Genomic DNA, 12,975 nt, shown 5'->3' on the forward strand with positions numbered 1-12,975 from the left:
CCTTCGAGGCCAGTGGGGTGCAATCAGAATGACTTCTGCCCATTCTCTGTGAAGCTTTTGAAGCACCTTGGTGATAATCGCTGGAGGAAAAGCATACAGAAGGCCAGGGGGGCCACAGGGCCATCAGGGCATAAGAACATCTGTCACCTCTGCCTTGTGGGGGGGAGGGGAGAACCTGGTGAAGAATCTGAGAAGGAGGTGATTCTGTGGAGATGCAAAAAGGTCCACATCCAGGGGGCTGAAGTGTCTCACAATCTGTTGAAACACCGATGGGTGTAGTGACCATTCGACCAGATCTATGCTTTGGTGACTGAGCCAGTCGGCTTGCAAATTGGCTGTGCCCTACAGGTGTTCCACCGTGATGGACACAAGGTGAAATTCCACCCAACGAAAGAGCTTGTCCGACTCCATCATTAGAGGATGTGATCTGGTGCCACCTTGCTGATTGGTGTGTGATTTGGCTGTCACATTGTTGGTGCACACCACAATGTAAGCCTTCCAAACTAGAGGAAGGAATTGAATTAGGGCTAGTCAAACTGCATGAAGCTCGAGCCAGTTTATGATGTGTGTCATCTCCCTAGTTGACCAACTGCCCTGGGCATATTGGCCCAGGCAGTGTGCTCCCCAACCCGACAGGCTTGCATTGGTAGTGACCATGATCTGTTCCGGATGAGTCAGAAGGAACCCTAGATCCAGGGCTGGCTATAGCCACTAGAAGAAGGACATTCACACAGTTGGAGTGAGAGGGATCTCCTTGTGTGCACAAGCCATGATGTCCTCTTGAAAGTGGAGCAATTGAAGGGGGCGAGAGTGCCAGCAAACCCATGGTGTACACTCCAAACAGGTGATCATGAAGCCTAGTAGTTGAGCCAACAGCAGCATCAGGTCTGTAGACTTGCTCTGGATGAGCAGGCGAATTAACAGCGAGATAATTAATTATCTTTCTTATCTTGTGATAGGGAAACCAGCCCACGTGCTGTGTCGAAGCATGCCCTGAGATGATGTAACTGTTGCGGAGGCAAGAGGTGACTTTTCTGATAGTTTATCAAGAACCTGTGATCCCTGAGAGTCCTCAGATTAAGCTGAAGGGCCCGTTGGGCTTGCTGGAGGAAAGAAGCTCAAACCAGAAGATCATCCTAATATGGGTTTATCTGGACTCCCAGTATTCTCACGTACACTATTGGTGTGATCATGATTTTTGTGAACACCCTCAGTGCGGAAGAGAGGACAAAGGGAAGGGCATGATACTGGTAGTGGGTTCCATTGTAACAAAAAAGAAGGTACCTGCACTGAAGGGGAAGGATGGGAATGTGTAACTATGCTTCAGAGAGGTCTATCGACACCAGGAAGTCCCCTTGGGCTATTACCCCCTTGGTCGTATGGAGAGACTCCATTCAAAACTTCCTTTTCTTGATGAAGGTTGAGGACTGCCCTCCAAGAACCATCTTTTTGGGGGACTAAAAATAAAAGAGTAAACACCAACCCATAACTCCGTCGACAGTACGGGTTTGACTGCTCTGATCAGAAGAAGGTCATGAATGGCATCTTCCATCCAAAGATGTTTGGTTGGATTTCTGTGTAAGGGAGTTCGGATAACGTGATCATGAGGGGGAGAAAGTCCAGAGAATAAGCCAGGACTGCTGGAACCTGTTTGGCCAGCAAGAAATTGGCCAGAGCTGTAATAATCTAATTAGCATTAGAAGGGACTGGAGGAGGGGGGGGTCTTAGAAGGCGGGAAACAGCCCTGTGAGGACGCTTGGGCTCCCTGGGTGGACTGCACTCTGAAAAGGAGGAGGAGGGAGACCTGTTGCATTTTCTGTGTCTTTGCCCCCTCCAGAACGGAATAAATCACCTCCTTTCTGAGACAGGAATGGCCCTCCCTGCAGGGCTGGAAGCAGGGGAGAATGGTCGGAGCCCTGCTCAGTCTGGATGGGTCAGCACCCTGGGAACCAAGGGCAGGTGGGGGAGGTAGATTTGCGGGAGCAAGAATCTCAGCAGGGGGGTTGAAGGGGGGTGCCGGAGGGGGAGACATGGTTTTCATAATAGCACAGCACTGCCTAGCAATAAAATCTTGCTGCCATTCAGTGACATCGGGAGGAAAGGGATCCTTGTTGGGCAAAGGCATCCTACTCACAATCTCTGTAGGTAGACTTGGACCTATGAGTTTACCGTTGGCTATAAACTCTCCTTTGCCAGACTAAGATTTATGAGCAGCTGCAGAGGAGATTAAGAGGCCGTCCGGACTGGCATCTGAGGGTCAGCCAGGACAGAGCTATCAGGCTGATCTTGCGATAGTAGGAGCAGCAAAACCAGCTCCTGCTTAAGAGGGAGCGGCTGCTCAGTTGGTAGAGCCGATGACAAGGGCTCCGTAACTAGAACTGGCTGCCCTGAAGGCGGTGGATAGGCAGGATGATCGCTGCGAGTACCGCAAACAGCCGCCTTGTGCGCCGCAGGAACAGGAGCCATAATGGGGCAGCTGGAGGGAGGAATTTGCTCAATAACCCCCTATGCAGGCAGCAAACAGTGAGTAGAGCGCTCTTCACAAACTGCCTAAATTAAGAGGCGTTCACTAAGCCGGGGAGTCGCCGAGAACTTATGACGTGTGTGAGGTCTCTTCTTGGTCTCTTGTGCATGGTGTGTTTTATTAGCGGCTTTTTTGTGCGCCTTTTTGTCTTTCTCCGAGCATGGAGCAGAGACGGCTGGTGGGGCGAGTTAAGAGTGGAGCGTTCCCTGCATGGAGAGGTGGGGCGAGCTTACTGTAACCCCAGTTGCACATGTGAAGAAGAGCCTCTCAGAGTATCAAGGCACAGACCCTCAGAGAGGGAGCTCTCCAGTAAAGCTCCTGCGGGGGAACGGTTCATAGTGCCAAAAAGCAGCTGTAAACTCTCCTCCATGGAAAGCAGAAAGCAAACGCCAAACAAACCTTACAAAAGCCAATGAGCCATATTGGAAAAGGACAAAACAGTTTAGATTCAATTTATAAAAAACAAAACTGAAAACGGCTGACTTTCTTCCCTTTCTGCCACACTACTAAGGGTGTGGGGGAAAGGAAAGAAAATGCTAGCCACCGAAAAAAGAGCCAAGGAGCCAGGAGCTCCTCAGTAGCCCTGTATTCTGGAGCAAGACAGGACTAGAACTGGGGATTTGCCATCTTCTAGGCAGGAAGCTAGCCATACCTACAGTTCAAAAGGTCAGGTCCTGTCTGTTGGAGCATGCTCAGTACACAACCCAGTATTAAGGATGGCCTCTTCAACTATGGAAAATGTCCTATTCAGGAAAGAAGGGCAACTGGAATGTTTCCCCAGGACACATTTTGGGTTATAACTAACTGCCCCTGGTTTCTTGAACTAGTGTGCTTCATTTGGTTTCTACACCTTGGAGTCACCCAAGATTTGGACGCTAGACCTGACACCCATTACACCCGGCCATGTCTTGCTCTACATGCCAATCATGCTTCCAGTCTTCAGATCGGCTTTCTTGCCAGGCCCATTCCATCTAGTTCATCTTGCTGCTCGAAGCTGGATACACGAAAACAGGCACCTTTTGGATTTACCCCTGCTACTTAACCAAGCTGTCTTCGGTTCTTCATTGTCTGGTTCCATCCCTGAGGAAAGAGCTCCTTCGGTTGCGCCAGAGCTATGAGGGTCTACTCGCCACTAAAGGACGGACAAGCTTGTGATAATCACTGAGCCCCTCTGGGCTCCCTATCCCTGCCCTCTTCTTAAATCCAAAGACCTGTTTCTCTCAAGCCTCCTTTCTCTAGCCAGTCTGGAAATTATTTTAATTCAGACATTAAGCTAAATTGCCTCATTGCAGTTATCTGGTTAGTCTTGTAATTTATTTTTAGTAGTAATATTGCTTTAATCAACTTTCTTATTCCACTGTACCCATACCCCACAATAAAACCTTGTTTGTTTTTGCACTTCAGCCTCTGTCAGTTCATTTTCCTGTAACCAAGTCTTTGCACAGAAATTATTCTGACATGGAACTGCTCCACCCCTTCTTACTAATTCCCCACACAAAGCCCGAATGCAATTTTGGGGTGTTCACCAATCACCCCAGGGTTCCATTAACATTTGGGGGCAATAAACTATACCTGGCAACTATACCATACCCTCTCTCATTTATTCTATGTATTGGACAATAAACCATGAAAAAACATCAAGGTTTCAGTCCTATAATCCTGTGGTGGGGGGAAATTGTGTGTCAATGAATCTTCAGAGAGCAGTAGCATGACTGACCTTGGGTGAGGAGAACCCAACAGCATCTCTTACCTGGATTGGTGCCATCAATTTCCACAGTGACAGGATCAGTGGACAGCGGAAGAGAGCAGCAAGGACTCTCCATCAGATCAGTGCAGTCCGACATTGTCTGGGAAAGTTCGGTCGCTATGCTCAGCAAGACAGCCTCTTTGGAGTTACTTTGAACAGGGCACTTCTTGCTGACAGAAGGGACCCCGTGTTTGCGAAGCACCTTGATGAGGTTTCGGTGGAGGGAGAAGTAGACAGGGCAATTAGCAGCTGGAATCCGCAGGAAAGCGGCACAATCCTGCTGCAGTCTCTCCATCCAGCCTGCTAAAGGGGCCTGAAGTGGACCTTCCTTCGCCACCTGCCTCTGGAAGAGGGAGAGGGCTTGACGGAAGTGATAATGGGGAGGCACCCGAGACAGAATTGAAGGGTATTTATCTGCTTCCATGCTCATTCCCAGGATGCTAATACCTAAACCATTGAGAATTTTGTTGCCTGGATATTCAGCAACAGCTGCCTGTCCAGGATTTTGGGAAGCCCAGTACCAAGCCTGGCCCCCAATCAACAATCCCCCTCCTTCAGCTACAAACATATGGACCTTTTCAGGCTCCTTGCCACTGTGGGATGTGCAGCAATAGACACTCATATCATCCGTCAGCTCTGAAACCTGATGTCTCTGCCCTCCCTGGGAGAGCAATGGGCACAGCTCTTTCAAGTTGGAGGACACACCAACCAGGCCTTGCCTTCCAGCATCCAGCCAGTGAATGGCATTGAGCAAGAAAGCAGACAGCTTTGGAGCACAAAGCTGACCTTCATGGGAAGCCACCACCAAACGGCCACGGCCATAGTATGCAGCTGCAAGGAAGCAGCGGTTGGAGTTATCTAAGCCAAGGGGGAAAGTCAGTATGCCATGAACCAACAAAGGGGAGGGTATCCCGCCGGTCACTATGTCCATCTCCTGAACACCATCAAGAAGGGATGCAGCTTCATGGCTGAAATCAAGTCCATGCCTGCAATATTAAGGAGAGACTTCTTATACAACTAATTATTACAGCATGGGCATTAACTTGTTTAGAACCTTTTTACAGTTGTAGTAGATCTGTAGACTTATATATATATTTTTAAATGTTACCATGGCGGCGGGTGGGGTGGGGCAATAGGGCCATAGCTCAGGGTTATATAAGGTTCCAGGTTCAATCCTACAAACTATGGAAATATACAGTTCAGCTTTTAGACTTAGAATAATGCAATGTATTTTGCATGTTAAAGGTAACATGAGAAGTAATAAAGTTATTTATTTCAATGGCCAGAGCTAGCACTCTGACCATTGCCAGATCAACAGCTATGACATCTTCTGATTAAAAGGTAAAGTTGTGCCGTCGAATCAGTGTTGACTCCTGCCAACCACAGAGCCATGTGGTTTTCTTTGGTAGAATACAGGAGGGGTTTATCATTGCCATCTCCCATGCAGTATGAGATGATGCCTTTCAGCATCTCACTATATCGCTGCTGCCCAATATAGGTGTTTCCCATGGTCTGGGAAACATACCAGCAGGGATTTGAAAGAGCAACCTCTTGCTCCCTAGGTAAGTTACTTCCCCGCTGTGCCATTAGGTGGCTTCTGATTACATCCATAGAAAGTTCAGTAAACTAGAATGCTTCTTTGTTTCTAGAGTCTACATTGCCCACTAATATAATAGGAATCAGCATTTTTCAAGATTGTTGATAACTGTAACCCAGGAGATTGCTAAAAGAAAACACAGCATTTTAGATACTCACGGTACAGTCAAGGGAATCTTCTGAATTTTCCTTGACACTTTGAAGATTCCATTCTCTCCTGTTTTTCCTGTGAAATATATGCCGGCCACACTGCTCACCCGGTTCCCAGGGAACTTGAAAAGCGTCTTCTCTGTTCCATGTTGACTTGCCCAGTACCAAGCCTGCCCTCCAATGAGGAGCCCTCCACCATCCTTGACAAACTGAACCAGGTTGTTGGCATGAGTGTCATTGTAGGCATCTGTACAATAGACTCCTAAAGATGCAGCAGGCTCCACACCTGGTTGTAACTGAATCCCGTCCCTGAGGAGCATCTGAGAGAAGGAATCCAGACTCTTATGGACACCAACCTGTGCTCCTGTGGAAGGTTTGAGCCACTCTAGGGCATTTTTAATGAACTGGGAGAATTTGGGGTTCTTCAGGATCCCTTCATGTGACACAACCACCATCCGGCCCATCCCATACCGGGAAGCAGCAATCAGCACCTGCTTCTTGGGGCTCACCAGCACAGGAAAAGCAGCTTCTCCAGTCAGCAGAAGCTCACAGGGAACAAAACCACCGGTGAAATCCCATTCATTCACACCAGCCACCAGTACTTCAAAAGAAGCCAAAGGTTCCATTCTTGAATTCTTCTCGTCTTCAAAGTAAAACAAGATATGTATTAATTTTCAGTTTTACTTTCAAGCTATGAAGCAACAATGGTTGCAGAGAATTCTGTTTATTGCATGCCAGTGACTATGGAGCAGCAGAAGTATTTGCCTCAAGTAAATGGTGGAACTTTCCATTTCAGGTCAGACGTACTTACTAAGACTCATTACACCTTTTGAGCTGGTGTAGCGTAGTAGCAAATGGCAAGCCCTCATAGTATGACTTGAAAGCCTCAAGGCTCTGGTTCAAATCTCAGCTCAGCCATGAAATCATCCAGTAGTTTATGGCAAGCAACAATTTTCTGTTTCAGCTCCCCATATGAAATATGGAGTAGGCAAGTGTTGATAATACTGGCTTATGTCTACAATGGCATTTGTGTATGGATTACTGAGATTTACATAAATAGCAACACAGAGATCTGAGTTTTCAAACCTACTCCCAAATACTTTCAGAGCTTCTCTTCAAGATGGTCCTGGCTTGAAAATATGTGGATGTCGACATGTCCCTGTAACATATGTTTAGTCTTAGAATATAGCAAATTACTAATCTGTTCACAGTGGGGCAATTAGTCAATATATGCTTATTAGAGCCATGGCCACTTCATAAGTTTATAGGTAATATGTTCTCTACAACCAAGTCTACCCGTACATAGTGCACCAATTCATAATATTTGAAAGCAGTGCCATACTGCCATTGTCTTCACCATTATATATGTTTGCATGTATAATGCTCAGCTGGAAGTAAGGAAAGCCATGCACATGTGAGATAACCTACAACGGCACAGCTTCAACATTTACAACTGCACATACCACCAATTCTTACATCTAAATGTACAGGGCAATTTTAAAAAATAAGATAGGAGGTGGCACTTAACAAGACTTTGAGGAGAGATCTAAAATTTCCAGAAATGTTGAACCATGGTGAAGGGGTGGGGGCAAAATACGGGGAAATATTAAATATATATAATACTTAATTTTATACTATATTTATTTGCACTTTACTGTTTTAAAGGCACAAAATGAACTATGCACAGTTTATTTAGAATGTATGATAGTCCTTTTTAAAAAAACAAAACCAAGGAATGTATACTTCTACATTTCAGAAGTAAACCAAAGAATAATTACAGCTACATCCAGTGTTTGAGATCAGCCTGCAAGCTGCTACAATCCGAGGCATCTGAATAGGTTTCTCTTGAGGCTTTGCTACCCACACCAACCCTCTTGCAGCACCTGTTCCCTTTTACTTTCTTTTAACTCTCTCTGTAAGGTCAAAGATTAGGTAATTTAAAAGAATTTAATTTAATTATGTGTAAGAAATGATTCAAATGGACTGGCCGTGCCCAAATAAAGCATTCAGTTAAGAAAGCTGGGTTCGTAGTCAGGTATCTTTTACTCCATCTGGACCCCATTTAATTCAAAATTGGAAGGGATCTGTGCAAAACATTACACCTGCATTCCTTTCTCAATGCCCCTCTCAGTGTGGTATTGTGATCAGCATGTTAAGACTTGAAACAAGGAGACAGAAATTCAAATCTCATCTCAGCATTAAGTTCACTGGGGGACCTTGGACCAATCACTATGATAGTTCACATGATCAATAACTGGGTGGGACAAATGTCCTACCCAAGTTCAGGAGCTATGTAAGCTCCCATTTTGTGATTGTGTGAGAGTAAAAAGCAAGGTAGGAGGCAGGGGAAGTGACCACATGTGAGGTGCCCACTGAGCAGGTGGGCTCTGTCCTACCCAGCAGCTGCACCCATCTGTTTGATGAGGTAGGAGGACTGTCCCTCATTAACTCAGCTGTTAACAGGAGACTAACACACAATCACTTCCCCACCTCCTCCCTTGGTTTTTACTCACACACAATCACAAAACGTGAGCGCATGCAGCTCCCAAACTTGGGTACTACACTTGTCCTACCCGATTACTAATGGTGTAAACTAGCCTGCTGTCTCTCTGTCTCGCCTATCTCACAGGGTCACTGTGAGGTAAAGGTGGCTGGGGAGGCATGTATACTGCCCTGAGCTCCTTGGAGGAAGGCTGTGATACAAGTGTGAGGAATTAATAAATAACTGTGTAGACCCAGAAGGGGTACGAATGTGCTAAATCATCCACCACCACCCCCGCTACAGACAAAATCACATCTTTAGAGCTGTGGATATGTCCTTTTAACAGCCACGATTATGCCAAGCCTGCTCAGTACCACACTGAAACCTGACTGTGCAATGCTGTGCCACTCCCCTTTTCTGTCTCTCCTGGATGCTGATGTGGCACTTCTTTCAAGAACACCTTGACACTTGCAGTAAGTGGAGTCATTTGCAGGGCAGGGGGTGGGTGGGTGGAAGAATCGAGTACAGTATTGTTTAAAAGACCTGACAGGATTAGATGAAGTCTTAATCTAGTCAATAAATCTAGGTATGCAGAGAGGAAATATTTTGTCCCTAAACCACCAAATAGAAAATACAATTCAACTTTCACGACAGATCCGGCATTCAGATTAGCACCGTAGCATGCCAAATGTTAGAGAAATAATTAATCATCCTAATGCTAAGAAGGATATTCAGAAAACATTCTTCAAAGTCAGACAGAGGAAAACAAAATGCTCAGATGTTACAAGAATTGGCTCTTAATTGCCTATAAGCAGCCTGATCCACAACTCAGATAAGTTTGGATTTAGGTGCCCACAGACAAGCCACACTGTTTTCCTTTTTGTATCTGCAAATGCTCTGTTATGGGAACAGAAGATAACAGGACAGAGCTGTGTGCATTGCAATCATGCCCAATAGCTCTAATCCACTCATCCCCAACTAGCTGACTGCTTACTTACATTTCTATCCCACCCACACTGCTCAGGGTGGCATGCAAAGTTCTCCCCCTGCCCTTTTGTCCTCACAAGAACCTTGAAAGGTATGAAGTGGTCCAAAGTCACCCAGTGAGCTTCATGGTTGAGTGGAGAGATCTGAACCTGCTCTTAGCCAAACACTCTCTAACCACTATACCACACTGACTTTCCAATGGGTGGGTTGTAATAACTTACAACTGGATCCAAGTCACATCCCAGCCAAAGCTGGGTAACACCAGTGACAGCGCCACCACTCCCTTTTTTCATAGTTATTTTTCTTAGTGCTATGAGCTTAGCACTTAGTGCTATGCATATTTACTCAGAAGCAAGTCCCTCTGAGCTCAATGGGGCTTACTCCCAAGTAAGTGTGTATAGTCAATCTGTTTGAGAGAATGAATTTTCAGGCATCCAAGTTCAAACCATTTCACCAAAGCCCACATCAAATCATTATTAGTCATTAAAAAAAAACAAAAAAAAACTGTCCCCTTACCAGGCAGTTGGGAAAAGAACACTTATGAGTCAGTGCCTATCAGTTCAGCTTCAAAGGCCTCTCAGTGCTGTCATGTCACCGAGTAAAAGTTATGACAAGGAAAACCCAGCAGGATTACAGAACGGTTCCTCTAACCCTTCTCCTCTTCCCTCCTCACTACCCCAAGCAAACACAGGAAGGAGCCAAACACACCTATTTCCTTACACAACAAGGAACGCCCATGAAATATTTGGCAGCTTAGAAAACAAATCCTTACAGAACAAAACCAGCTCAGGGTGGAGAACAAGGATCTGTGTGGCAGGAACAGGATTTTAAAGACTTCAACTTGGTGCCACCAGTCAAAACTGATATCAGATAAGAAAGAACTTCCATCTGGTTCAAATCCTTCAGATATTTTTAGGCTAAAACTCTAGGCACACTTACCTGGGAGTAAACACCACTGAACACAATGAGACTTGATTCTCAGTAAACATGGACAGGATTGCAAAGTAGGACTTAATACTTAACTAAAGATTTATGCTGCAAAAGCACCTGCTTTCCATCTAGAATCTCTAAAATAGAACACAGAATGAATCCTAATCGTTATCTTCAACTCAGTATAGGGAGAATTCTACAAAGAATCAATTTCTGTCATTGTACAGAATAGGAATTCCTTCAAAGTTGCTAGCCCTCACTGCTATGGAAATGCCTCTGGATACACACAGTGTCTGCAAACAGCTTTGGTACAAATGAGACAAGTTGAAGAGCCCACTAAACATAAACATTGCCTTGTTGGATCAAATCACACCTATCTAGCCTAGCACTACCACAGTAACCAGCTTGGTGCCCCTGGGAACTCCCAAGCAGGACATGATGGAGATAACGATTCCCAGTTACTTGCTCCAACATTTGATAAAGATATACTACCCCTGAATTGGGAGGTTTCGTTTCAGCAAGTTGGCTAGATTGTTTTGTGTGAATTTGCCTGATATTTGTATAAACAATAAAGAGGGGAAAGGGGAAATCCCACCATGACTACAAAACAAAAAAATGCAGATAATAATGACCAAACAATGAAAATATAAATAAACACTAAAATATATATATTCAAAAATAATAAGTCAGTAATAAGTGATCCATAACATTAATAAACAATACACAAATTGGCTTCTCATAATGCAATGACTCTTCTGGATATGTGCTGTTTCACCCACAAAGCTTCATCAGCATGTACAGTATAAACATACAATATGAACATAAGTACAGCCAGGAATGAATCCCTACAGTGAATATATTGTAAAGTAAATGCCCTGATATAAGATTACATACAAATTTCCAAAACAAAATTAGTACCGGTACCCCATTTCTTAAGCTTATCTGCAAGAAACTCTCCAATTTATACCTATCTGAGATAGATTTCCCACAGCTGGAGGTGGCATTGTAAAGATCACCTTCAAGCATGCACACATGCAGATAGAGGACTCAGCAATAAAACAATTAACATAGATTACCAAGCCGTAAAAAACCAGGTAATTAAAGGCACAGAGTCTGCAGTACTAAGCCCTGGAAAGCTGACGGCATCCTACATTAATGTAGCAAAACTCACAACCCAGCCTCACAAAGTCTGATGTGTACATTGGTTAAAAGGAGAGAGAAAAAGGAAAAGGAAAGGGGCACTCGAATAACATAACTCAAAAGAGGAGATAGAAAAGGCATACAGCTAAACAAGTCTCGTGCACAGAGGTCAAAGGGAGACAACGATAGGTGAAGCTGAATCAGTACCAGGCAGTCAGCAGTATCTATCCCTTAATAGGGAAACAAAAGTTACAGAATAGGAGAATACTGAAGATACAATGGTCAAGAGAGTCAGGGGAGAGTGCCCTACAGATATTTGTATAAAGCTACCAATCATCACTATTTCATGTGACAATGAATTAAGTGTGTTAAGTATGCCTTTCGTGAAGAAATGCTTCATTTTGTTTGTCCTGAATCTCATGATAGTCCATTTCATCAGGAGACTTCAAATTCTAGTGTTTGGTGAGAGATTCATTTATCTTCACAACACCTTTCAGGTTTTGTCATGTAGCCACTGCCCTCTACCAATACTCCTCTGCTACTCCTCACATATAGGAACATAGGAAACTGCCATATACTGAGTCAGACCATTGGTCTATCTAGCTCAGTATTGTCTTCACAGACTGGCAGCGGCTTCTCCAAGGTTACAGGCAGGAATCTCTCTCAGCCCTACCTTGGAGAAGCCAGGGAGGGAACTTGAAACCTTCTGCTTTTCCAGAGCAGCTTCATCCCCTGAGGGGAATATCTTGCAGTACACATCAAGTCTCCCATTCATATGCAACCAGGGCAGACCCTGCTTAGCTACGGGGACAAGTCATGCTTGCTACCACAAGACCAGCTCTCCTCTTTCATACATACCCACATAGCCTTGAAATCTAGCCCCACTACTCCTTGTCAATTAAGGCTGAAGTTAGTTCCTCATCCACAGTATGTGAGAATAATTTACACAGCTTCCATCATTCAAAGACAAATGAATTTCATAGCCACAAGGAGAGCTGGTCTTGTGGGTAGCAAGCATGATTTTTCCCTTTAGATAAACAGGGTCCTCCCTGGTTGCATATGAAAGGGAGACAAAGTGTTAGCACTGCAAGATATTCCCCTCAGGGGATAGAGGGAAGAGCAGAAGGTTCCAAGTTCCCTCCCTGGCTTCTCCAGGAAAGGGCTGAGAGAGATTCCTGCCTGCAACCTTGGAGTAGCTGCTGCCAGTCTGTGTAGACAATACTGAACTAGATAGACCAATGGTCTGATTTAGCAGCAATCTCCATGCCTGTTACTTAAATAGCTGTGAGAACTAAACTCTGCACTCTGTAACTGGAGTGGTAGCTTCCTTGGTGCTTTGCTAAATAATCACAAACCCCAACATAGCCCTTATCTAATGTTCCACTTTTCCTTTCGATCCATCTCTATATCTTACTGTGG

The 12,975-nt window shown here is 44.9% G+C and overlaps 1 protein-coding gene across 6 annotated transcripts in view; it reads right to left on the reverse strand.

The window, feature by feature from the left end:
* TCAF2 (TRPM8 channel associated factor 2) overlaps nt 1–12,975 on the reverse strand; it is a 40,127-nt gene that overhangs the window by 15,689 nt on the left and 11,463 nt on the right. For 2 of the 6 annotated variants that reach the window (XM_053255523.1, XM_053255518.1), the window contains exons 1-3: nt 11,384–11,421; nt 6,027–6,660; nt 4,275–5,257 (exon numbers count right to left, since the gene is read on the reverse strand). In XM_053255523.1, coding sequence (XP_053111498.1) covers nt 4,275–5,257; nt 6,027–6,660; nt 11,384–11,420 — 1,654 coding nt within the window. In that variant the 5' untranslated portion in view covers nt 11,421. Of the gene's footprint in view, nt 1–4,274; nt 5,258–6,026; nt 6,661–10,002; nt 10,156–11,310; nt 11,341–11,383; nt 11,422–12,975 lie in introns of those variants that run through there. The other 4 variants (XM_053255519.1, XM_053255522.1, XM_053255520.1 and 1 more) reach the window with 3 other exon arrangements.

This window comes from Hemicordylus capensis, chromosome 5 (assembly GCF_027244095.1).
Source record: "Hemicordylus capensis ecotype Gifberg chromosome 5, rHemCap1.1.pri, whole genome shotgun sequence".
NCBI classification, from domain to species: Eukaryota; Metazoa; Chordata; class Lepidosauria; order Squamata; family Cordylidae; genus Hemicordylus; species Hemicordylus capensis.